Raw genomic sequence first — 25,161 nt, forward strand, 5'->3', positions numbered from 1 at the left:
GGATACATTTTGCATTAGCCTAATTCAGTACAGGAAGTAGAGGGAAGAATAGTTCCTTATAGTAGCCAGCAGGTTACGCCCCAGTGTTGTGATTCTGTCATAACTGAAGTTTGGCTTTTTCACAACAAATCTCTAGTCCCAATTTCTGGTAGCTTATGGGTAGAAGGGTTGGGGTCTTTGTGATGGTTTTGTGATTTCTGGAAACACTTAATGATAAGCTCCATGGGAGAGACCCAGAACCTGTTAGGTTCCCTTCAAGGACCCAGAATTGTTTCACATGTGAAAGAAGAGGGGAGGTAATTGGTGTTTTCAAATGTACCCATTATTTGTTTTAATAGGGTATGGTAAGACACACAGACATGGAAATGATTGTCATGAAGGAAGGACTCTTTACATCCACAGACACATGTCTAGAAGCAGGAGGCACAGCATGGCATGACAGTGCCACATGGGAAAGCACTGGGTTCGTCAGGAGGCAGGAGTGAGAGGAGAGCACGGGCATGAACCTTTATTGTTGGTTTCTGTGGGAAGGACTGGATGAGGCAGGGTAGGCAGGTTTAGGATTTGGCTAGTTGGACTAATTTCAGTGGGTTCTGTGGCATAGGGGCTATCTCTAGTTGTCTGGTACCTTGCTTTGTGTCAGCAGGGAAGGGAGATATTGCCTCCTAGAGTATAAGAGCTAGGTAGAAGAGGTGGTTCAGAGTATGAGCTGTGGATTGGGTTGGTCTGTGTATGAAAGTTGTTTGCTATTTCCAAGAATTGGCAGTGTCTCCTTAGTGTCTCCTTAGGGAGGCCCCAGGTGCCAGAGCATGAAGAATATAGAAAATAAGAAAATATAGTTAATATGATCAGTGACACAAAATTTAGCAGCTTTGAAACTTAGCCCAAAACATTTAGCAAAACTGTTTAAATGGTCTTTGATCCATTTACTCTGCAGAGCTTGGTGCCAGTGCCCTGATTTTAATTATTGTGGATACCAACTAATGTTATTTTGAAAGGCTGTGATTATATCATGCTAGACCTTCAAGCTATTCTGAAATTACATGTCCTTAGGCAAAAACAGAATATATGACTAAGTGAAGTCCATTTTCTTATAAATATTGGGTCAGAAACCGAACCTCATCTCATGCTACAAAGAATTTGTATCTCTGTCGTTAACTGAATGGTCTTGGGCAAGTCACTGAGTTGGTTACATCTCCTTCTGCCACTCCTTTCCCCCAAATGAGGAGCTGCACTGGAATTCTGTGAGTGTGGGGGACTACAGGGTGGACTAGCCTCCAAGAAACAATGATGAAGTCTTAAAACCTCATGGAATTGTATGCAGCAGAAAGAAGGAACTCCTACCCTTTGCAACAGCATGGATGGAACTGGGGAGTATTTTGCTAAGTGAAGTAAGCCAGTTAGTGAAAGACAAATACCATATGACCTCACCTATAAGTAGAACCTAATCAACAAAACAAACAAACAAGCAAAAAATAACCAGAGACATGGAAATAAAAAGCAAACTGATGGTGACCAGAGGAAAGGGGTGAGGGAGTAATAGGAGAAAGAAGGGGAAAGGTCAAGTCAAGGAACATGTACAAAGGACCTGTGAACAAGGACCATGGGGTGGGGATTGTCTTTGGTAGTGGGGCTTGGTTGGGGCAGGGGAGAGCAATGGGGAGTGGATGGGGACAACTATAACTGAACAACAGTAAAAAAATTCGAAAGCTCATGGAATGCCCCTTGCATTTTTCTAGCAAGATGCCTGCTTCTGTCAGCCCAGTCAAGCCTCTCTTTGGAGGTCAAGTGTTCTAACATTCCTATGGAATGCTAGAAGAAACTTGGCAAAAGTCCAAGTGCCATGCACAATAGGCTCTATGTCAAGTTACCTTGTTTAGATTTCACATTCCTATGAGGCAAATGCTGTTAATATCCCCTGTTTAATAGTTGAGAAAACAGGAGGCGAGATAGGTTAAATTGCCTAAAGTCATACTAATGGGAAAGATGAAACCCATATCTGTCTGACTTTAAAGTATAGGAATGAGCCTTAATTAAAGAGGTGAATACTAGGTCCAAATAAGGGCAAGATAGATGGAGGCATAGTCCATAGTCCAGTTTAATACTAGGTAGGACTTTTGAACCATGGTTGTTGGTCAAAATTGCAGTGGACTACATTTTTTTCACTGGAAGAGTTCAGGTACACATTGGCTTACCCTTTTTTTGGAGCTGTTATGAAGGGCAATCCCTAACTGCTTGAGAGTTGGACTAGACACCCTCTGAATGTGCCTTTGAACCCTAAAATTCTAACATAATTCTTAAGAGTCTGTGAGTTGGTGTCTCCCAGGAAATTCACACACAGCAATTAGAGACTTTACCACTAGGGGGCAGTGGCTTCACACTTGGTCCATTTTCACAGAAGGAACCAAACGTGGTTCTCTCTGGAACTTCCTAGAGAACAGCAAATTGGACCCATTGCAAGGGTGACAAGGATCCATGTGAATATAGAAAGGGACCCACCAATACAGCATTACTATTCCTTCTTCTATCAGCCCAAACAGTGATTTCTGTCTGCCAATGGATTGGAGAAAGGTCAAAGCGGTAATTGTCAACGGGGAGACACCATTTCCAGATAGCTGAGGAAAGGTGTATTCTGAGGGCTGTGAACTGGCAAGGAGCCCGCATAGAGTTGCCCCCTCCACCCCATGCACACCGAAGGCTGGGAAACTGAGGAGAGGAACAGGGTCGAATAGTGTTAGAAATGGTTGAAGGACCCAGGAATATTCGGCTTGGAGAAGAGAAAACCTGGAAGGACCATGAAAACTGTCTTGCATTAAGATTGTTCTGCAGGGTCCTAGTATCAAAACCACAGTTAGCAAGGGGATACCACCAGGTATCAAGCAGATCTTGATACTTGATTAAGGGGATACCACCTTAATCAAGCAGATCTCAGCTTGATTAAGGAAGAACTTTCTGGCCAATGTCTGGAAGGACTACCTTGGGAGCAACTTCTTCTCCATCATTTATTCACTTCCCATGTATTTACTGAGTGGCTATCCTATGCCTGGTGATCTCTAACTGCTCAGGAGATAGCAGTGAGTAAAACACACAAAACTACCTGCTTCCATGGAGCTGACCTTCCTGTGTCTGAACATTCTGGAAAATGCTGAGGTGGATCACTAGGAAGCCTTGTGGGTTATTGGCCTGGATGGATCTTAACATCACTTCAGTGGATTCCATAACTTCCTGAACTTTATAAAACCTAGATTGTCTTCGTATCTCTGAGAATACCCTTTCAAAATTTGCAAACAACTGCACTAAGGCTGCATTGTTTTCATAGTTTCTATAGCAACAAGTCTGTGAATTAGGATATAGGGACACAACAGAACTCTGATATATTGTAAAAATTGCCTTTGGATTTGGAAATCTTAGAAAAATAAAACTTCTTTACTTAAAAGCAATCTGCAGTCAGTCTATTTTTCCTATTTATTTTATTTAAGCTGCATTGGGACAAGGCATTAAAATTGTCCACATAAATAATTATTTCTAGGGCACAGCCAAGTCACACAGGCTTTACATATTCCGTCCTTGACATGAACATGTATGATCTCAACAGAAACAGACACACTGTTATTGTTTTCCAAGGGCTGACACAGCTTGATTCAGTCTCAGAGAAGCCATGCTAGTCTTAATCCCTCGAGTGGCTGGGTTCACATTCCTGAACCCATTTCTCCCATAGCTATCATTCTTTAGCACCTGTCTCTTTCTGGCTTGCACTTTCCTTTGCGTAGTAAACATTCTCAGGAAGACCTAGTTTTCCATTTTCATACATTTCTCCTCTCAGTGGTCTGCTGTTGAGATCTGTATTACCCTAGGAGACAAAAGAGAGAGAGGGTAAGGAAATCCTTGTGAGGCAGAGCTGAGAGTTCTGACATTTTTGCCCCTCTTGCTAGAAAAATGCCTGGGCTGCTTCTACAGGCTTTCTTCCTTGTAGTGGACACCACTGGGTCATAACTGGCTCATTCTGTGTAGGGTTGTGATGGTTTAGGGGAACTTTCTTTGGGCTTGGTGTGCTCAGGCAGGTCTGAACTCTACATAGGACATTGAAAGACCAGCGTGCAGTCCCCGGGATACAGTGCTCACCATGAGCCTGCCTGTGTTGTCTCACGAGGGCCCAAGAGGCTTGTTTTGCTGTTGTGATGTGTCTTCCCAAGAAAGAAAAGTTACTGCTCACTGCATGCCACAAATGGATTTTGAAAATTAGCAAGATTTCCTATGGAGGTTATGGAATATTTGCGAGCAACCTAGTCTTTCACAGTCTCACCCATGCCTATCCCTCTGGCTTCATCTCCCACACCGGCCATCACTCCTGCCTCATCATGAACCCCTTTTCTCCAGTCATGATGCACCCTTGTGTGAATTCCACCCACGCACTGTTGCACCTGTTGGGCCTTGTGTCTGGAAGTTCCTTCTTCCCTTCCCTTACCTGGCATGGGATCAGTTTTATTTATTTTTAATTTCCATGAAATGTTTTTTCACTTTCATTTATTTCGATATCAGAGACATACATTTATAAAATACACTGACCATGTCCTTGGATGTCATGTAGACTCAACTGCTATAAAAATTTCTAAAAACTTCCTCTCAGTTTCTGTATTTCTGTTGTCTTAGAAGGTAAAAAGCAGGCCCTGCCCAGCGAGTGGCATGCTCTAGATTCTCATACAGGTCACATCCACCCAGTCTCTCCAGGTTGAACCAGTCGCTTTTCCCTGTGATCCCTTTCCATGAGATGCAAACACCACATCACAGAACACTTGCTCACAACCTTATTGTAATTGATGTGTGCGTCTTACCTGTCTACTGGATTCTGAGCTCCACTAGGGAGGGTGGTTTTATTCATCTCAGTATCCCATAGTATAGGCCTAGCCCGTATTCACAGCTTGGTAGATATTTGTGGAACTGAGTATAATGCCACTTTGGAAAACTAAACTGTGGTATCTTGACTCAGTGCTGACCCATGTACTAGTGTGCTTAGGGTATCTCATGGCTGCAGATGGCATATCTGGCCCTACGACCAACAAGGGGAAATGGGATAAGAAAGTGCAGATGAATCAAGACATGGAGAAAACAGACCCCAAGGGCCCCAGCCTTATAACCTCTGCATGTTATTGGCACAGTCGTGTGGAGAGAGAGCGATTGGACCAGCGCCAGCAGGCTGCAGGAATAAACAATCACCAAGCCAAGGCAGGGGTTGTGCCTTACGAGGTGTCTAATTCTAGAGGCCAAGACTTAACAGGTGGAAGGAGCTGGAATGCCTTCTGATTCTGTTGAGTGCAGGAAACCTTATGAGTAACCCTTGCCAAGGTGAGAAATTAACAAGAACTCTTCTCAGGTTTTTTTTTCCTGAAAGGAGATGGTTACACATTAACAGTAGGACTCATCCAGAAGCAAGCCTCTGGTTTAACTTAATTTCCTGGCCTAACCATTGTTTAAGAGTTAGGGAATTATCAGAAAGATTCTGCGTCCTATTCTTACCTCCCTAAGCAAACGGGAAGAGCAGGCTCAGTTTGAATTCAAATGTCAATGGGGTTGCCGCTTTTGGCTAAAACCCAATTGACCCAGTCCTGCAAGATGGCTATAAGTGAGTGAGGAACCTTACTCTGACTGAGGGCTGATTCCACCAGATGCTCGAATACAAGGCCAGAAAAAATTCCCAGAATCCATGGAGGTTGAACATTGTTCGCACATCAGCACTGAGACTCCAGCTCCCTGCCTCTCTAACCTAACTCAAATCCTTGACCTTGAGTTGTCCTGATTAATCCTAAATCGAGGGCAGCTTTTTCAATCTTCACAGCAATTAAGACAGCTTGCCTTTTCATAGCATGGGGCTTGGATGACCAGGATCGAGTCACTGAACATCTATGAGCTTCTTTATTCTTTTCCTCACTTGAAAGAGACGTACCTACCTCACAAGATAAATAAGACTAAAAAATATATACCATATGCTTGGCTCCTGTAAAAGTGGGCAAAACCTCTGTTCCCTGGCCCAGTGTTTTTCTAAGGGACAATTTCTGCCATAGTATTTGGTTCTGAAACTTGATCATACATCTGAATCACCTGGAGGGTTGGTTAAACCACATATGCTGGGCCTCCCTCGGGAGCGTCTAATTCAGTAGGTCTGAGCGAATGAAGCCCAAGAATTTGCATTTTTAACAACTTCCCAGGTGATACTGATGTTGCTGCTTGTCCAAAGGACTACATTTTGAGGACCATTGTCCCAGAATCATGTTTGCCTCTCTCCTCTCCTTTCCCTTTCTTCTCTTCTGGGACGAGGAATGATTTATCTCACATTTGGAAGAAGGAACCAGGGAGGCAGGGGTGAAGCCCATCCAGTGTCTTCTTTTGGATCTACCTGCAGGGCTGACGAATTCTGGCTGTTCTTCCCCGTGGAGTGTGGGCTGCCCCTCAGGGAGCGGGGCTGTGGTTCTTAAGTGCTTAAGTTCTGCAGGTGCCTTTAATTCTGGGGTGAAGTCCAAGGATGCCCATGAGGGACACACATTAAATTCTCAATCTAGAACCATAGCATAAAAGTTTTTACATATTGGTCTCCTGTGTTCTTTCTAAATGGCTCTGAAGTAAGGAAAATAAGAATGGACTATTTTAAATCATCCCCTAAAGCCCCACCTATCCTCAGTGCTCAAGAAGTGGTTGTGCAATTATTATTTCCTTAAGGTTAGAAATCTAAATTCAACCAGTATTGACAAAATCCTCAAGAATAATGACATTGTGGGGGCTATGAAAGATGAATGTCCATTGCCTATAAGCTTGTGAATATCTCTGTGGTTGTCCACTGAAAACGAGCTAGGACTTAGCACCTGTTCACCAGGCCTGCTGTCAAGTGGCATCATCAGACATGGGGCCTACTTTCAACGAGCTTCCCCTCAGATGGGGGTGCATGACGACTACCAGCACCCGTGGTTCAGGTGGACAGCATCACGTCTGAGATGCTGTCAGATTCTAGAGAAGACGTGTTGCAGATGAAGGGATGGAGAAGACTTCGGGGTTCCCATTGTGTGTGATCAGGGCATGGCCGACTGGAAGCCAGGACGCACAGAAGTCTGAAGGGGCAAAGCAGGAGCAGAAAAGGTGAACTAGGAACATGACCATTCTGAGTGGAAGCCATACCTGCCGGCTGTGGGCTGGAACGTGGATAACCTCATTCCTCAGAAAGGGTTTTGGAGGAGCCCGTCTTGGACACCTGGATGATTTCCACGGAGGTGATGCCCTTGCCAGCCACACGGTGCCTGGTGCGCAGCTTGTTCAGAGCAGTCTCCGCTATGCCGGCCCGCTCCTCGGCATCATCCAGCTCGTGCACAGTCTTCCTGTAGCGAGCCAAGGTCTGGTTGGCCTGCTCCTCCTGTGACAAAGACACAGTGGAAATGGGTGGGAACCTGGCTTGTTCTGGTTAATGGGATCCATTCTGCGGTGTCATCTAAGAGCATGACTGTTCTATAAGGCTTGTTGCAAAACACAGCAGTCCCAGGTTGGGGTCTTCTTCCAGTTTACCATGGACAACCACCTTCAACACTCTTAGCTGATTCTTTTTGGCCTTGACATCCATATTTCTAAATCAAATAGGCTCTTTTGTGGCTTCTGTCATTTGTGGTTTTAAGCATTAGTCATTGGGCCTCCCTTTGAAGTTGTGGATTTAGCGCTTCTCCTAGCCCTTGCCACACATTTCCCATCCCCTTATCTGCTCAGTAGAGTCGTAGTTGTTTTGTTTAGACCACATGTACTGTACGCCCGGGCTTTACACTGGGGAAGGGCACTGGGTGGACGGGTGGCTGACTGATTCAGTGTGGTGGCTCCAGAACTTGCAGCAAATGAGAGCAAAGTCCAATATCTATGTCTTGGGTGATGGTGGTGTAGGATTGAGACTTGAAGCCACCATTTGCTAACCATTTGACTTTGACTTTAACATTGAATAAGATAACATAAATACCCCACACTGAGCTGTTTACTCACCTGTGAAATGTACTAAAAATATCAGCTTTCCTGCCCTGTATCAAGAGGACCAAAGAAGGGTGGGTCCTTGTGTTTAACAGTGTGACCAGGAGGGAGAGACTGTCTTGGCAGAGGCCACAGTGGCAGGGGAAGCAGGACACAGGGAGTTGAGACCTTCCCCAGTGTTAGAGCACACCCTGCAGAGGGACGTCAATGAACACAGGTGTTCTTAGAGGGTGAGCTTAGTTTTTACATGTTCTTGTTGCCAGTCCACTTTCAACATGATGGCGAGGATGCAGTGCCGTGGACATGGAACTCATGGGAGTTGTCTTTCGGCCAGTACTTTATTCCTTCCCTGTGGTTAATTCTAATCAAGCCTAGAGACCTGGGTTGGGAAGGGAGGGGGAATTAGGGACGCCTGGGAACCACCTACCGCCTCTTCAATCTGCCGCTTGTAGACCTTCAGCTTGTTCTGCAGCTTCTCCACCAGCTCCTGCATACGCTGGTTGGTCTTGTGGTCCTCCTCTGTCTGGAAGACCAGCTCTTTGAGGCGACGCTCATTCTTCCGCAGAGTCTTGACCGTCTCCACATGCCGTTTCTGCTCACCATCCAGTTCTGTCTCTAGTTCCTTGATCTGAGGAAGGAAGAGAGGAATGTGGCTGAGGGAATGTATGTTTTTGAACTTCAGAGCTCAATGACTTTGAATAGGGGTGTTGTGGCTACATTGTCCACTTCCCTCTCAGAGGTGAGCAGATGAGCCCTGGGCAGGAAGGTAGGGCCCTGATGTAGTTGTCAGATGATGACTTTCCCTGAGCTTCAAATTTCCTCCTCTGGGAAACAGAGGTGGCAAGGGTCAGGAAATGTGACCAAACCTCCTGGGCTCTTCCAGCTCTAACATTCTCTGAAGTAAAGATTAAGGTGTGTGCTCTGACTGGTAGAGCTCAGTTGGTTGGCCATCATTCCACAAAGCAAAATGTCATGGGTTTGATTCCTGGTCATGGCACATGCCTGGGTTGTAGGTTCAGCCCCTAGTTGGGGTGAATATGAGAGGCAACTGATCGATGTTTCTCTTTCTCTCTTTCTCCCCCACTTTCCCCTCTGTCTAAAAATAAATACATAAATAAAATCCTAAAAAAGACTTGTTTTATGTAAGTAATACGAGGGGAATAATGTTGGAAACCAACACGGGGAACAAAGAAAGAGGAAGAATATTGGAAACTGCTCTGCTTGGGGCCCAAGGACATTCTGAGGGAAAGATGACAGGGAGAGGAGACCTTTGTGTAAATAAATGAGAGCTGTTGTCTCAATTTCTTTTTCTTTCCCAGCTCTGAAATAACCCAATTCCTCATCAAATGCTGGGCAGGTTTTTGCAGGAAAAGACCTCCTCCCTCCTCCAGGTTGGCCACATCTCCCTTCTCTCTCTCCTGACTCAGCTCTGTGTTGCCCTCACCCTGGTTTCCAGCTTCATGATTGTGCGCTTCCCTCCTTTTAGAGCCAGCTGCTCAGCCTCCTCCATCTTGGCCTGTAAGTCTTTGATGGTGATCTCGTAGTTCTTCTTGATCTTCTCCAGGTGCATGCAGTGGTCCTGCTCTTGTCGGAGCTCTTCTGCCATGCGGGCTGCCTGTGGGAGACAAGGAGAAGAGCTCGCTCGAGCTGGAGCTGGGTCTCCGTCCAGGCTCCTGGTACCTTTGAGTGACAAGGGACCTTGTCTCCCAGTCTCTGGGAAACCAAGTGGCTGACTTGTAGACCTCGCTGACACACTGCTGGGGTTTGGTGGAAGGGTGCTCCATGCTCCCATATCCTTCCATATACACCGGGAGGAGGCAGGCTCCTGCACTCGCAACTAGGCCTTCCAGTCCTGTAGACTCCACCAGCCTTGTGCTCTCCAGCCAGTCTCTTTGCTGTCTCCTCCAAGAAGGGGGCAGCATGGAGGGTGGGCAAAGCACACATCTGGAGTAGGAAGATGAAGGTCTGTACCCAGCCCCTGTGTGACCTTGGGCAAGTCATTTCACCCACTCATTCTTACATTCGTTCCACAAATATTAATGGAGGACCTACTCTGTGCTCTGTATGTATCTATGCTCTCAGGACATACCACCAAATTAGACCAGATGTTCCCAACCTCCTGACATTTCAATTAAGTGTGAGAAGGCTGCCAAGAAAAATCTGTATTTTCTCAGTCCTAAAGTGGGATACATAGTATCTACCACTCAAGGTGCAGCGTGTGAGTGCCCAAAGCGATGCTGTGGTAAAAACACTTGGCAGCACAGCTTGCCAACAACCACCCCAGAGTCCCTGGGCACAGCAGCCATTTCCCTTTCACTAACCCTCCCTACAGGGCTGGTTTGTTCCTCCTTGCCAAAAGCCTGCCCAGATGAGCCTGCATCCATGGCTCCTTTGGTCTGTGTCCCTAGGCCACACACATGCTCATCTCTCATATGATCATCTGTAGCGTGTAAGTATTCCCCCAGACTTTGTACTCCTCTGAGCAGGGGCCACATTCCTACTGGCAGAGTGCCAGGACTCCATAGTGACTCATGGGGTGGGGGCTGGCCTTCCCTGTCTATGGTAGCTGGGTCCCTAGCAGGTGGCCTGGCATGGCGTGCCCAGGCCCCTCCCACCAGCAGCAGACAGCACACACACTTACATCCGTCATGGCTTTCTTGGCCCTCTCATCCGCTGAACGGAACTCGCTGATGAGCTCCTCGTGCTCGTTGGAGATGCGCTGGACATCTGATTCCAGTTTGCGCTTGACCACCAGGAGGCTTTGGTTCTGGAGGGGGAAATGAAGGAATCACTGTGGGACAGGAGTCCACACAGCCCTTCTGTTTCCAGGATGGAAACTGACCGTCTCCCAGACACGCTTGCGAGATCCCCTAACAGGTGATACCTCTGGGACCCTGCTTGGGGTGAGGATCTCTCCCCTGTATTCTTCTCTGAGTTTCAGAGCAGAACACGCCTCACGAGGAGGCCAGGAATAACATTATTTAGGCCTGGGGAGGATGGCAGCTGTAGAACAATCCTGAACTCAGAGGTGGGAAAACTGGGAAAACCCAGGTTCAAGGTTGGGTACTTCCACCTATGTGGATAAGTTCCTCACCTCTAGGCTTTAGTTTACTTGTCTCTAAATGGGATAACTCCTATGTGTCCCATGTACACTTTTTTTCTTTTGGTGAATTCAAATGAGATCATGAGTAAGGATTAAGCCACGCACATCAAGGACTGCACTGTGAGTAGTAAGTGGTACTGGTGTTATCGCTAGTAGCTGACAGGTGTCTCCATGTTGACAATGGATAAACCACTCAGCTCTCTGGGCCATGTTTTTTCATTTGCAAAGGAGTGTCAGACTTTGGAATATTTTTGATCCCTTTTAGTTCTGAAGTTCTAGCTTCACCTATACGGGGGGTTCTTAAAATTGGCTTAAGAATCAGAATCTTCTGAGAAGTTTCTAAAAGTTTAGCCTTCTGAGGTCCCACCATAAGCCCACTGGATCAGAATGTCCAGGGAAGACTCCAGAAGTCTGTCTATAAGAGCTCTACACACTGTGTACATGTAGTTAACACACTGTGCCGTACACTGAAAAATGGCGAGGATGGTCCATTTTATGTTATTATCATTTACCATAACAAAACCAAAAAAAGCTCTGCAGGTGAGTTCTGAGGCCTTGACAAATGAGGACACTAGCTGCCTCTGAGTTCTGAGGGGAGCCCATAAGGTTTGGGCACCATTCTCTGCCCCGTGTGAGTTTGCATGGCACTCCCCAGGGAGCCACTGTCTTACCTGGACATTGACCTCGTTGTGTCGCTCTGTGATCTCCACCACCTCCTGCTCCAGCAGCTTGCGAGAGCGCTCGCTGCCCTCCAGGGCTGAGCGTACCTCGTCCAGCTCCGTCTGCAGCAGGCTCAGGCGCCTCTCCTGCAGGTTGTACTGCTCCCGCAGCTCCTCGTGCTGCCTGGCATCCTCGTCCATCTGGACCTGCAAGTCCTGGGGGGGCAAGAGGACACGACCTGAGCCCATCTCACAGCCTGGGGATGGCCAGAGCTGGCTCAGGAGGGTGCTAGGATCGGGGTGGTAGGGAAGTGGAGGCCACAGAGTAAGAGAATGTGAGGTGTAGACCTGCCCTCGGGGAGTTCTCAGCCTACTTGAGGTGTAGCTGGGTCATGGTACAGGTGACCAGAGGATTCGTCCAGCAGGGGGTCATCATGAGGTCAAGGCTTTACTGGTAACAGAACATCTGGTGTTCACAGCAGGACCTTTTCAGGGAGGCCTTTCTCAACAACCTTTGACAATTACACCTTCCCTTGGCTTATCACCATCTTCCTTCCCCTGTTTTGTTATTTCTCCATCACTTACCATTTTTTTAAAACCATGTTTTTTATTTATGTGTTGCTTATTGTTTATCTACTGAGATAGTTTTTGTTTTGTCCATTCTCTGCCTCTAGCACTTAATACAGCACCCGGCAAGGGGAGGTCTCCAATAAACATGTTTTGGATGTGTGGCTCCAGCTATTCGAGCTGTAAAGACCAGACTGATGAGGAAGAGTGACAAAGGATCTCAACTCTATTTGTGTCTATTTCTGAAGGTGAGTAAGTAGTGGGTACATGGGTCTTTATATTTTTTATTTTTCTATGTCTGAAATCATCAATAGTAAATAAAAATGATTTAAAAAATCAAGACAGGTCCAACTTTCTGTTTTCCTCCTTTTTTCTCCTATTCCAGTGGTCCAGGATACGGACTTTGGTGGTTGGGGCCTCTCACTTATACAGTCTCCACGTCTCCTGCTCCCTGGATGGCCAGCCTTGGCCAAGCCAACCCCATGTTCTCACTGTCATGCCTGTATCCTAGCTGAAGACATGCATGGTGTTGGCTTCCTGTAAGCCTGTAGGCTTGGGGTTGGCTTGATGGTTGATTAGTTCTTCCCCCTCCCAGATCACTACCTTGATTTGCTGTTGTAGCCTTTTCAGTGTCTTCACAAGTTCGCTATTGTTCTTGTTGGCATGGTCCAGCTGGATTTCCATCTCATTTAGGTCAGTCTCCATCTTCTTCTTAAGCCGAAGTGCCTCTGCCCGGCCCTTGGCTTCCGCCTCCAGGCTGGCCTGCAAAGACTCGATGGCCCGCTGGTGGTTCTTCCTGCAAGTCCAAGCAGAGAAGGTGTCAGTGTGCTGGACCAGTTCAGTCTATGCTATATCTCTCTTCAAAACAATAATCATTAATTGATTATATTTATTATATATTAATTTTGTTATAATCAACATAATAAACATTTCCATAAAGCCCTCATATAAGCTTCATTAATCTCCTTTTATAGGAGGGGACCAGAGGAGATCATTTATATGTTAAATAAGCCATTTTTTTCATTGAGGCAAATGAATGATTAGCATGTTAAGATCCTGTCACCTGCCCCACACTCTCTTCATCTCCACTACACCCATGAATATCCACTATATCCAGTCACGTTGCTGGATTTGCAGCACCTTGAGGTGTATTCAATGTCCAGATATGGGCAAGGGTATCATGATATTCTCAAATATGAACAAAATCAGGATTCACTTTGACTTAAGAATAAATACAAGCAAAACCCACAAAACATGTTGAAAAAATTAAAAAGATCTAAATAAACAGAAAGACATTCATGTCTTAATATTATTAATATGGGATTCAATGCATCCAGTCACAAAGGATCACATATTGCAGTGTTCCATTTATATGAAATGTCCAGAACAGGCAAATCTGAAGAAACAGGAGGTAGATTAGTTGTTGCCTAGGGCTGGGGATAGTGCTGGTAGAGGGGAGAAGTGGGGTATGACTGCTAAATGATGCGAGATCTTGTTGGGGAGGGGATGGAAATGTTTTAAAATTGTAGTGATAGTTGAACAACTAAAAACCACTTAGTTTTTTCCTTAACATGGGTAAATTGTAGAGTATATAAATTATATATATATTTAAATATTTTATTTATTTATTTTTAAAGAGGGGAAGGGAGGGAGAAAGAGAGAGAAACATCCATGTGTAGATGTCTCTTGGGTGCACCCTACTGTGGTCTTGGCTTGCAACCCAGGCATGTGCCCTGACTGGGAATCAAACTGGTGGCCCTTTGGTTCACAGGCCAGCACTCAATCCACTGAGCCACACCAGTGAGGGTGGTATTTGAATTATATCTTAATAAAACTGTTGCACACGTATAAAAACATCCCATTTTACATGCACACCTCATAGTGGCATAGCTAGAAATTTGGGGTGAGGTTCAGGTGTAGCCTACTGGCTGTAGAGTCATTGGACTTCTCCTCACAATATGCTTTCATACCTACAATTTCATTTACTCTTCATAACATACCTCACAGATTTCTTTCTGATTTTTTTTACTGTGGCTAAGTACACACATCCAAATTTACTCTCTTAACTATTTTTAAGTGTACGGTTCAGTGGTATTAAATATATTCATAATGCTGTGCTACCACCACCACCACCCATCCCTAGACTCTTTTCATCTCATAAAACTGAAACTCTGCACCCATTAGAACATAACTCCCTCATTTCCTCCCTCCCCCAGCCCTCAGCAAACACCTACATTCTTCCTCTATGATTTTGACTAAAAACTTCATATAAACAGAATCATACAATATTTGTCCTTTTTATAACTAGGTTATTTCACTCAGAATAATGCCTTCAAGGTTAATCTATATTGTGTGCTGTATTAGAATCCCCTTCTTCTTTTAAGGCTAAACAATATTCCATTGTATGTATATATCACATTTTATTTACTGATTTGTCAACGGACATTCGGGTTGCTCCTTACATTTTAGCTGTTATGAATAAAGCTGCTATGAATGTGGGTGTACAAATATCTCTTTTAGACCCTGCTTTAAATTATTTTGGGTATATATCCAGAAGTGGAGTTGCTAGATCGTATGGTAATTCTATTTTAAATTTTGTGAGAAATGTCTATTCAAGTCCTTTGCTCACCTTTGAATCCCCGTCCTGTTTTCCACAGCAGCTGCACCATTTCACCTTCCCACTGCAGTGCACAAGGGCTCCTGTCTCTCCACATCCTCACCAACCCTTGTTAGTTTCTATTTTTTAGATGGTAGCCTTTGTAATGGGTGTGAGGTGGTATGTACCGCATTTTGCCATATATAATGTGCATTTTCCCTCAAATTTTTGAGGGAAAAGTAAGGATATACATTATACATGGGTATAATAATTACATACCATGGGTATAATAATGGCTATAATAATCCCATGTATATATAATGCACACAAAAATGTGGGTATACATTACACATGGAAAAATATGGCAATTAGAGTTTTGATTTGCACTTTCCTAATAACTCGTGATCTTGAACATCTTTCCACGTGCTAATTGGACACCTGTATATCTTCTTTGGAGAAATGTCTATTCAAGTCCTTTGCCCATTTTTGAAATGGATTATTGTCTCATGAAGTTTTGTGGTGAATCACTAATGTACGACATTTCAAAGTGTTTGTAAACCTCATCTGTATAATTTCTATTGAACAGATGCAGAAACTGAGGTTCAACTAAATTGCCCAAGGTCACATGACCAGTAGGTGGCAGAAACCAGGTTTCTGGGCTCTGCTCCATTATGCTACCAAAGTCGCCCTCCCATCCTTTCAGCACCGTACCTTGTAGCTTCAAATTCTTCTTCTTTCTCATGAATTCTTCGGTCGATGTCAGCTTTAACCTGAGCCAGTTCCAGCTGAATTCGAATCACCTTGCTTTCTTCAACCTGCCAGGAATGTAAACATCAGTCTTTCTGGCTAAGCATGTGTGTGGTTCCTGGCCCAGTATTCAGCCCCCAAAGATCCCCAAACAGCCATGAGGTTACCTCCAGGGAAGACTCAGCCTCCTCCAGGGCCACTTGGAGTTCTTCCTTTTCAATCTCCAATTTTTTCTTCAACTTCTGCAGCTCATGCACACTCCTTCCTCCCTCACCCAGCTGATCAATCAGCTCCTTTATCTCCTCTGAGAAAAAAATATTCTTGTTAATAAGGCACATGAGGACTATGAGCGTTTCAGGGTCATGGCACGTGGACCAGACATTTCTGCACTGGGGCCAGAAGCAGGCACTCCTAGCCTCACTCTCTGAAAAGAGAAGCCATATACTTCAGATCATAGACTCACAGAGCATCGGGGCTTGAACATTGGAGAACAGTGGATCCAAGCTCCTGTCTTTATAGATGAGAGGCTGAAGCCCAGAGAAGAGTAAGCCAGCAAGGAATAGCTTTAGGGCCAGTGCCCAGGGCCCCCAGGGTCTGTCAGTTCTATGCACAAGGCCTTCCTTTCTTAGAGACACTCTCCACACAATACCCCCAAGTCTCAAATTCCAGCCCCAAACTCTTATACATAATAAATAGACATGCATATGTATATTATTTATGTATGACAGATGTTAGGGCTCAAATAAAATCTGTTGAGCCCTTATCTGTGCCAGCTACTCTGCTACATGAAGACTTGACATATTTTATCATATTTTAATTGCACAACAATCTAATAAGGAAGGCTGTATTATTTCCCCATCTTATAGACGAGGAAACTAAGGCACAGAAAATTTAAGTAACTCAACTGCCTGAAGTTATATTACTGAATGCTCAAGTGCTTCTACAAAGTGCTTGCCAGCCAGTCAACAAACATTTATTGTGTACCTACTGTGTGTCAAGTGCTAACCCATGATGTGCACTTTTGGGGGAGGAAGGAGGCCCTGCCTGTGTCTTTGCCCCTGTAGGCCCACCCGCCTGCCCTTGGATTCACCCTGCAGAGTCTTGTTCTCCTTCTTCACTGACTCAAGGTGCTCCAGGGACTCCTCATAGGCTGTCTTGATCTTGAAACTCTCAGTCATGTACATGCGACACTCCTTCTGTGAACTGTCCAGCTCCACCTGCAGCTCCTCGCACTTCTGCTGCCACTCAGCCAGCATCTTGTCAAAGACCCGCTGCTTCTTGTCCAGGGCAGCAGCTGCGGCATTGGCCTAGGGAGAGGCAGGGATAGTCTCTGAGGGTCTGACTTTTCTGCCCCTTTCCCCTCCTTCTGCCCCCTCCCTTCTTTGCTCTCCTTCCTCGAGGACTCTGATGACCACAGACCTCTCGGGCATTAGGATATAATTCAACATTTCTGGCGCAAACACAGACTAGGGAGACAGGCAAGAGCTCCATGCCAGTTCTGAAACTTCTGCTACTAGATGTGGCCTCAGGTGGTCTACCTTATCTTTTTAAGCTAGAATTTTTTCAGGTATAGAATGAGGAATCTGGGCCACAACCTCCCTCCCAGATTTATGGCATTCACCCAATTCCCTGCAATGCGTCCTTCAGCCCCTCACAGCTGGCATGAAGCAATGGTCCTGTCTGGACCCAGACCAGGTTGGTGTGTGCACTGGAAATCTTATTTAATTCGGCTGGAGACTGGCAAAACAGTCTGAATCAGGGATGCAAAGAGGACTATTTAGCCATATGAACTGTGGGATGTGGTTTCTGTGAGAGAAAAGGGAACAGGGACAATGTGTAAAATGACTTACTGAGACTGTTTTACCCTTGTCATGGATCTATTTAAATAGTGTCTTGTTGAGTGTTAAGATCTTAGAATTATGAGTACATGGAAACACATACTCAAGCAGGATCCTGTGTCTAGTGAGCCTGTATGCAAACCTTATGTTTCACCCTCATGGGCCACTGTTTCTTCCCGATCACCCCAGACACGTGCTAAGTCTCATCCAGGTCCCCGTGGGCCCTTGGAACTGGCAAATAGGCAGCCTTTGAACTTTTGACACCCTGACCTTTTCCAAGTCAATGGTGAGGTCCTCAACTTCTGCCTGGAGTCTCTGTTTATTTTTCTCAAGGGACGCAGCCCTTGCCTGGGCAGCTTCAGCTGTCTCTTCTGCTTCCTGGAGCCTGGCGGCCAGTTTCCTCCTGTGAATGAGGGAAAGAGGGGCTATTAAGGAAACATAGGAGCCCACAGGCAGGGGCGCCCGGGGTGTGGCGCTAAGATCTGGTGTCATGATGGAAGAGATGCAGACAGAATGTAGAGTGTGTAGAGGAAACAACCACTCTCCATTCATTAATTCAATAAATAGTATGCCAAGTATTGTTCTTGGCCACAGGTAGCCAACACAAGGCCCAAGGGCCGAACCCAGCCCTCCACCTTGTCTTATCCGGCCTGGCACCTTGTTTCTTCCCAGCGGCAGCTCTGAGCTCCTTGCCCCTGGTTAAGGAGCAGTTACATTTACACAGTCCTAAAATTACATTTGGCCCTTTGAAGGCAACCAGGAGGCTGATGTGGCCCCCGGTGAATATGAGTTCGACACGCCTGTTCTAGGCATTAGGAAGTAGCAGTGAATAAAAGACTCCCAGATCTCTGTCCTTATGTTAGTTCTGTTCTAGACCGGGACAGGCAACACACAGCATATGGACATAGTACTATGGAGAAAATAAAGCAGGGAAGGGGACACGTGAGCAAAGACCTGAGGGAGGGAGGACAATGGCCCTGTGTGTGGGTGTCTGTGGAAGAAGTACCAGGCAGAGAGAGATGAGGGATGGAGGTTTAGGTTCAGCTCAGAGTGAGAGCAGGCAGCTCGAAATAGAAAGTAGAAAAGGGCTGGAAGGCAGGAAGTGGAAGCTACAGGGAGGCAGATTTAGGCTCAATACATGGAGAGATTTTAGATTAAAAATTTGTGTCAGCTGGAAGGCACTGTGGTTATTGCTGTCCTGTCACCACAAATTCCAGTGAGTGGAAGGCTCGGCAAGCAGGCTGGGGTCCCCTTCATGCCTGGCACAGGGTGGCTCACACGTAGGGCTTCCCTGGCTGTGTGGCCCCTGGGCACCCAAGCAGCCTTTTCTTATGCAAAAGGGCAGCTGAGGGCCACATTCACAGCATGTCCACTTTTATTTCGTCAGGCCCATCAAGCAGAGCGTCCACTTCTCTAGTTTGTGAATGAGGAATAAAGCTCAAAGGACTTGAAGACATCTACCACAGAGCTGAGGAAAGGCAGAGTGGAAACCTTTGCCACTGAGTGTGGTCTGTGTACTGCCGGTATCATCCCCCACAGGGGACTGTGGAGGCTTCCTATGCACTTCAGAGGCAGAGAAGCCCTGCCCAGAGCAGGAGCCCCTGCTTCTGACTTCCCTGTCTGAGCCTGAGCACTTCAAGGCAGAGGATGTAGGTGAGAGAGCCCTTGAAGATGGTACCCGAAGGTGGCCAGTGCAGGCAGTGGGCTCCCCTGTCCAGACACTCATCTCCCCCCTTTAAGAGGAGCCAGTGAACAGCCTTCTCCTGGGCATGGCCCTGGCCTCAGCTGTGGCTGATGGTGAGATTGCTAGCACCCACCCACCCGCTTGGCCTTCCCCCCTGTCGTGGCACAGGGTGAGCTCACTTGGTCTCCTCCAGCTCCTCGGTCCTTTGGATGGCATCGGTCTCGTACTTGGTCCTCCAGGTGGTCACCTCAGTGTTGAGTTTGGACACGAGGCGCTGCAGCTCTGACTTGCCTCCCTGCTCCTCCTCCAGCTGTTCCTTCAGCAGGTCCAGGTCGTGCTTGGTGTTGGCGAGACTCACCACAGCTGTGCTGCGAGACTGTGGGGACCACATGAGTCTGTGAGAGGCCCATTGGTCTCTCCACACCCCCCAGGGCCAGCACTTAGATGTTTGTAACGCTGGCTCAACAGTGCAGCAAGTAAAGGGGGAAAAGACACATGATTCTATAACCTCAGTCATCAGGGTTTATTTTCCTTGTCTCTTTCCAATTACCATCCACAAACTATCTAATTTCACTTTGTCATACACACACAGAGCATACTTCTGTTTTTTAGTTAACTTTTTTACTTGCTAGTGGATCAAATATGTTTATGTTCCTTCTATATCTTCATGGTCTATAACCTTCTTGAAGGAGGCAGCTCTGCCACCCCTACCCCCAAGCAAACCTTGGACTCTTCATCCAGCTGCCTCTTGTAATCGTCCACCTGCGATGTCAGCGAGGTCTTCATCCGCAGGATCTGATTGAGCCGGCTCTGCGACTCTTCATATTCCCGGCTCAGCTCACTATTTTCGGCTGGGTGAGAAGAAAATGGAGAAATATTAGATGAAGATCTGGCTCCCCAGCCCAGATGCTGGGGTCCCCCAGGGCAGTGCTCCCAAAAGTGCCCAGGAAGTATGGTGGTGTGGCCGACTAAGCTGGAATGGGGAGCACAGTGACCGCCACACCAGCCACCCCCCCAATTAAATCATCCTGGGAGTAGAGCAAGTTTCCCAGAGTTGCCAGCATCTTAGTGACTTGCATGGGGTAAAAGGCTTCTTTTAATGAAGACCTGACCCCTGGCTGGAGATACAGCAAAGGAGTCTGGAGAAGACAGTGGGGTAGAGTGTGTGCTTTCTAAACTGTATTTGTCACAGTCCCAGAACCTGCCACACTCCTGTCATTCGTGGTCTGATCGCTGGGGCTGGAGGCCGGGAAGAGCTGCATGAGTCAGAAAGGAAGATCAGGGCTTCCGGTTCTGCTCTTCGAGTCATTAGTTTTGTCACTTCATCTCACGGAGCTTCCCTTTTCTCATGTGTCCAGTGGGGATACTGATTTTCACGTGTGTTCAGGGTGTGGGAAATGGGGCTGAAGGACGCCTGCAGGTTCCCTGCTGTCACGGTGGAGCTCGTCTGACTGGCTCCCCCAAGGAGTGTTAACTTCCCTCAGGGAGGGCACCTTTGCTTGACTTACTGTTCATGCTGGTTAGAGCCAGCCTCTGCAAGGTTAAGTATAGTGGTAAGTTCCACATTATTTAAGTCCCAGAGACGTAAAGGATTTCTTCTAATAGAAAAACAAAACCGAACCCAAACCCAGAGGTGGCAGTATTGGTGTCCTGTAGGACACTGACCAGTTTTATATGTAACTTCGCAAAGTTCCTTAAGCCTTCCTTTCCCTGCTATGTATCAGTAAATCCCAGCCCCCTGTGCTCTTCAAAGGCAGCATTATTCTTCTGGTTCCCTGATTAGTGACACACGTTTGCTTTACCTTAGTATGTGGGTCATGTATTGAAATATTTATAAAGTGTCCGTATGGTTGCCCCTCCTGCTGATCTCACAGGACGCTTGGGAAAGGATGCCCTATTTTACCCTGCTTGGTTCCCTGTCTTCTCCTGCTTGGGAGAACTGCTTTGGCTCTCTATTTTACCCTGTCAAACTGTGACTTGGGACACTCGGAGGGTAAAATAAAATCTTGTCTCATCACAGAGGATGTGAATTCTCCAAAACCAAGAAAGCTCTGGGGAGACAACCTAGGTATTCTTTCAGTTTGCTTGCAGATCCCTCTTCCATTCCTTGCACTGTTCCTCAGGAAGCTGCAGTGGGGACCGAACTCACCTTGGAGGCGGGTCCTGATGGCATTGATTTCTGCCTGGTTCCTCTCCAGCTCAGCCACCTTGGCATTGGCTTCTGATAAGCTATCTTCCAACTTTCGGACGTGGGCCTCGGCATTTATCTGCTCAGGAAGAATGCATCCAGTGGGGAAATGGGGCCAGGCCACAGGTACTAGGGGAACCCAGGCCAGGCCCTCCCTGCTTCCACCTGAGTTTCCCTAGTGCAACCTCCTCGGTTTCCAGCTCCTTGAAGATATATTCATATTAATGTAATGATAATCTTAATAGTGTGCATTTACTGAGTTTTTCTTATGTGCCAGCCCCTGTTTTTAGCCCTCTCAACAGTGCTACGAGGTAGGGATTACTATTATCCCCATTTTACATAGGAGGAAACTGAGGCACAATTAGGTTATGTATCTTATCTTGGTCAAGGTTATATACACAATCGGTGGGGGTCTGTGATGGGTTCACCTTGGTTCCAACTAAAACATGACTGGGACCTGCTGTGGGCTCAGGAAATGTTTGTGCAGGAGCCAATGCCAGGCACCTTCCCTCAGCTCTGGGGGTAGGGCTTCCCTCACCTTGGACTTCTGCACAGTCTCCACGCTGGCATTGAGGTCGTCGATCTCTGCCTTCATGACCTGCTTGTCCTTCTCCAGCTTGGACTTGACCCTCTGCAGGTTCTCTACGTGCTCCGTCAGCTCGGCCATGGAGTCTGTGTGCTTCTTGCGCAGTGTGGAGGCCGTTGCCTCGCTCTGCAGGGCCGCCTCCTCTAGCTCCCGCCGCAGTTTCAGCAGCTCTGCCTCTCGCTTGCGGTTCTGTTCAATCTGGGGTAGAGTGGTACTAAAGCTTAGCAGGACTGGCTGGTACTGATCTCCTTGGGGTGGACACTGCCCACCTGATCAATGGTCCTCTGACATTCCTGCACCCCACTAATGAGATGTCCTGATTGAAATATCAATCCTAAACTTCCAGGTGGGCTGCCCATAGGATTTTAGATAGCGTTGTGTGTTGAAGGTATGTTCAAATCTCAACCCCGATACCTTATATGACCTCATTTGGGAACAAGGTCTTTGCAGATGCAAACCAGTTGAAATGTCATACGGGACTAGGGTGGGCCCTAATCTGATGACTGGTTGTCTTTACAATAAGAGAAAAATTTGGACCCAGAGAGACAGATAAGGTAAAGGCCATGTGACCATAGAGGCAGAAACTGGATGATACAGCAACAAGCAAGCAGCTGCAGAGATTGACTGCAAACAATCAGGAGCTGGGAGAGAAGCCTAGAACAGTTCCGTCTCAGACCCTTCAGAAGGAACCCACCAGGAAGCCCCTCATCCATAGCTTTTGCTCTCATGGCTCACTGTTGTTCTCTTGAACTCCCCGAGCTGCTAGAGGTAGTCCCTTTGTTAAAGCCCGTCATTCAAACTATCTGGGACAACTTTGTTTTCTGCCAGGATCCACCCACAGCTGGATACCTGATTCAGACCAACTCCCAAAGGAGCAGACCATGGTCAGGATGATGATGGTGCAGGATGTGGAATTGGGGGGGCCCACAGGAAAAGATGAGCAGCCTCCCAGTGATAAGAGACTCTATTTCTGCTCTCTGCTCTGACCCAGGGTCCACATTTGCAAGATAGCTGACTACATGAAATTAGGAGAGTATCACATGGCTTCTGCTGGTCTCCAGGATGCCTTCATGTGATTGGAGGAAGACACATTCCACCCCAGGAGGCACTTGCCTGTTAGTGGGTGCTCTTGGAGTGTGGGGTTAACCCACCATATTAACCTTGTCTTTATTTCCTGTATTCTGGTGCTCTGACTTCCAGGGCTTTGCTGCCTTCCAAAAGAAGGCCCCCTCTCAGAATAAGCTAATCCCTAGAGATAGTGAACGACTCAATTTCAATGACAAATCAACCAATCTAGAGCCCACAACCTCTTCCTCTGCATACAGCTCTCATACTCTCAGCCACTATCCTCTTGCCCTAATCACCCAGGCCCAGGCACTAGACAACTAGAATTGGCCCCCACGCCCCGTAGCCCTCTGAAATTATCTGAACTAGCCAACCTAAGCCTACTCCCAGGCCTTGCTTGTTCCTTTCTTAGAAACCATATAGAGGCTCTTGCCCACAATTCCCCCTCCCTCTGCATCCTGACTGACCCTGATACTTCCCTGTGTGGCTCTGCCTGGTATGCCCCCTCTGCTTGGGAACTGTAACAAACTGTACTTGACCCTTAAACCATGCAGGTTTTAACTGCACAGGTCAAGTAACTGCAGTCAGTTGAGAAAAAGCTGTGTATGAGTGGACCCATGCAGTTCCAACCTGTGTTGTTCAAGGGTCAGCTGTATGTCTTCTATAGGAAACTTCTACTCCTCATCTAATGTCCTTATAGTACCTCAGATTTTCTCTTACTACACTGTGTTTTAGAACACCCACCCCCTGTATTCAATCCAAACCCTGCTTCCATCACTGCTACTGAACTAAGGAGCTCCAAAAGGAAGTGGATCAAACCAACCCCTCTCTTTCCTCCTCTTTATTACTAATGGGTTTCTCCTCATGCTGGCCTCAGGAATTCAACAAAAACTGGCTGGTCTTTATCCCACTGCTCATCATCCAGAACTCTTTTCCCTGCAGGTAGGCAGGAATTGGGGTTCCTGGGGCCCCCAAGGATGGTACCTGAGCAGATGTGGCTCCCCCAGCCTCTTCTAGCCTGTCACTGAGGTCTTCAAGGTCCCGGGACAGGTCACTGCGTTGTTTCTCCACCTGGGGTGAGAATGAATGACATGGACTGAAGCCACCCATGAGACCCTTTTCCTGCAGGTGTCTGTGAGGCCAGGGGCCTGCACTTGGCGAGCTCCACACTCTCTCTGCCACCCTACACGCTCAGTGAAGGAGGCTGTTAGTCCTTCTTTCTGCACTGGGTGGGCCTCTGTGCCCATCCTACCCCTCAGCCCAGGTTGGCTGAATGTGGAGTTTAGGTGTCCTATGATTTATTTCCCATCAGCTTTCTGACCTCATTTCTGCAGGATGTCTGCCCTCAACCCTCCCTCCACTCTTTGCTTTTCTTTTTACACCCTTGTACCTGTGCAGGTAGGTGGTATTTCATCCCCTCTTCCTAGAAAACCCCCTTGCCTCAGTCCGTTGAATTCAGTCTTCGAGTCCTCAGGCTAATGTTGCCTCCTCCACCCGCCCAAGCAGAACCAGCCTCCTCTCCTTGGCCTCACATCACATGTTATAATCAATGTTCACATGTAGCACAGTGCCTGGCACACAGTAGGTGCTCAAGAAACAATGAAGCCTTTCAACTGGAAACCTGTCCTCTTCTCTGTTTCTGCTTATGGTTGGGTTGTAGCTGACATTAGGTCCTTTGACTTAAGAAAGGTAGAAGAAGTATAGCTCTTACCTTGGCCCTCATTGCCCTTTCAGCTTCCAGTTCTTCCTCCAGTTCCTCAATTCGGGCCTACCGGACAAATAAGCAGAAGAGGGTTGAGGGGGGTCATCTTTCCCTGTGAAGGGAGAAACTTAGCCACTTGCCCTTTTATTTATTTTAAGATTTTATTTATTTATTTTTAGAGAGGAGAAGGGAGAGAATAGAGAGGAAGAGAAATATCAATGTGTGGTTGCCTCTCATGTGGCCCCCTACTGGGAACCTGGCCTGCAACCCAGGCATGTGCCCTGACTGGGAATCGAACCAGTGACCCTTTGGTTCACAGGCTGGTGCTCAGTCCACTGAGCCACACCAGCCAGGGCCCACTTGGTCTTTTAAAATGGAGGTAATGGAAGGGCGCTAAACATACAATGGACACTGTCAAAAGCAGAGGAAACCAATGG

General features: G+C 46.9%; 1 protein-coding gene across 1 annotated transcript in view; it reads right to left on the reverse strand.

The window, feature by feature from the left end:
• Positions 1–3,816: 3,816 nt before the first annotated feature.
• The window catches only part of MYH16 (myosin heavy chain 16), a 57,023-nt gene continuing 35,678 nt past the window's right edge, over positions 3,817–25,161 (reverse strand). Inside the window, exons 28-44 of the mRNA XM_037028414.1 lie at positions 24,734–24,790; positions 24,007–24,093; positions 21,910–22,155; positions 21,333–21,450; positions 19,907–20,034; positions 19,363–19,559; positions 17,770–17,902; positions 16,752–16,968; positions 15,829–15,965; positions 15,626–15,729; positions 12,922–13,114; positions 11,764–11,967; positions 10,631–10,756; positions 9,434–9,604; positions 8,417–8,617; positions 7,169–7,396; positions 3,817–3,850 (exon numbers count right to left, since the gene is read on the reverse strand). Coding sequence (XP_036884309.1) covers positions 7,196–7,396; positions 8,417–8,617; positions 9,434–9,604; positions 10,631–10,756; positions 11,764–11,967; positions 12,922–13,114; positions 15,626–15,729; positions 15,829–15,965; positions 16,752–16,968; positions 17,770–17,902; positions 19,363–19,559; positions 19,907–20,034; positions 21,333–21,450; positions 21,910–22,155; positions 24,007–24,093; positions 24,734–24,790 — 2,520 coding nt within the window. The 3' untranslated portion in view covers positions 3,817–3,850; positions 7,169–7,195. The remainder of the gene's footprint in view (positions 3,851–7,168; positions 7,397–8,416; positions 8,618–9,433; positions 9,605–10,630; positions 10,757–11,763; positions 11,968–12,921; positions 13,115–15,625; positions 15,730–15,828; positions 15,966–16,751; positions 16,969–17,769; positions 17,903–19,362; positions 19,560–19,906; positions 20,035–21,332; positions 21,451–21,909; positions 22,156–24,006; positions 24,094–24,733; positions 24,791–25,161) is intronic.

This window comes from Sturnira hondurensis, unplaced genomic scaffold (genome assembly GCF_014824575.4).
Source record: "Sturnira hondurensis isolate 20B ecotype Veracruz unplaced genomic scaffold, ASM1482457v3 Scaffold0001509, whole genome shotgun sequence".
NCBI classification, from domain to species: Eukaryota; Metazoa; Chordata; class Mammalia; order Chiroptera; family Phyllostomidae; genus Sturnira; species Sturnira hondurensis.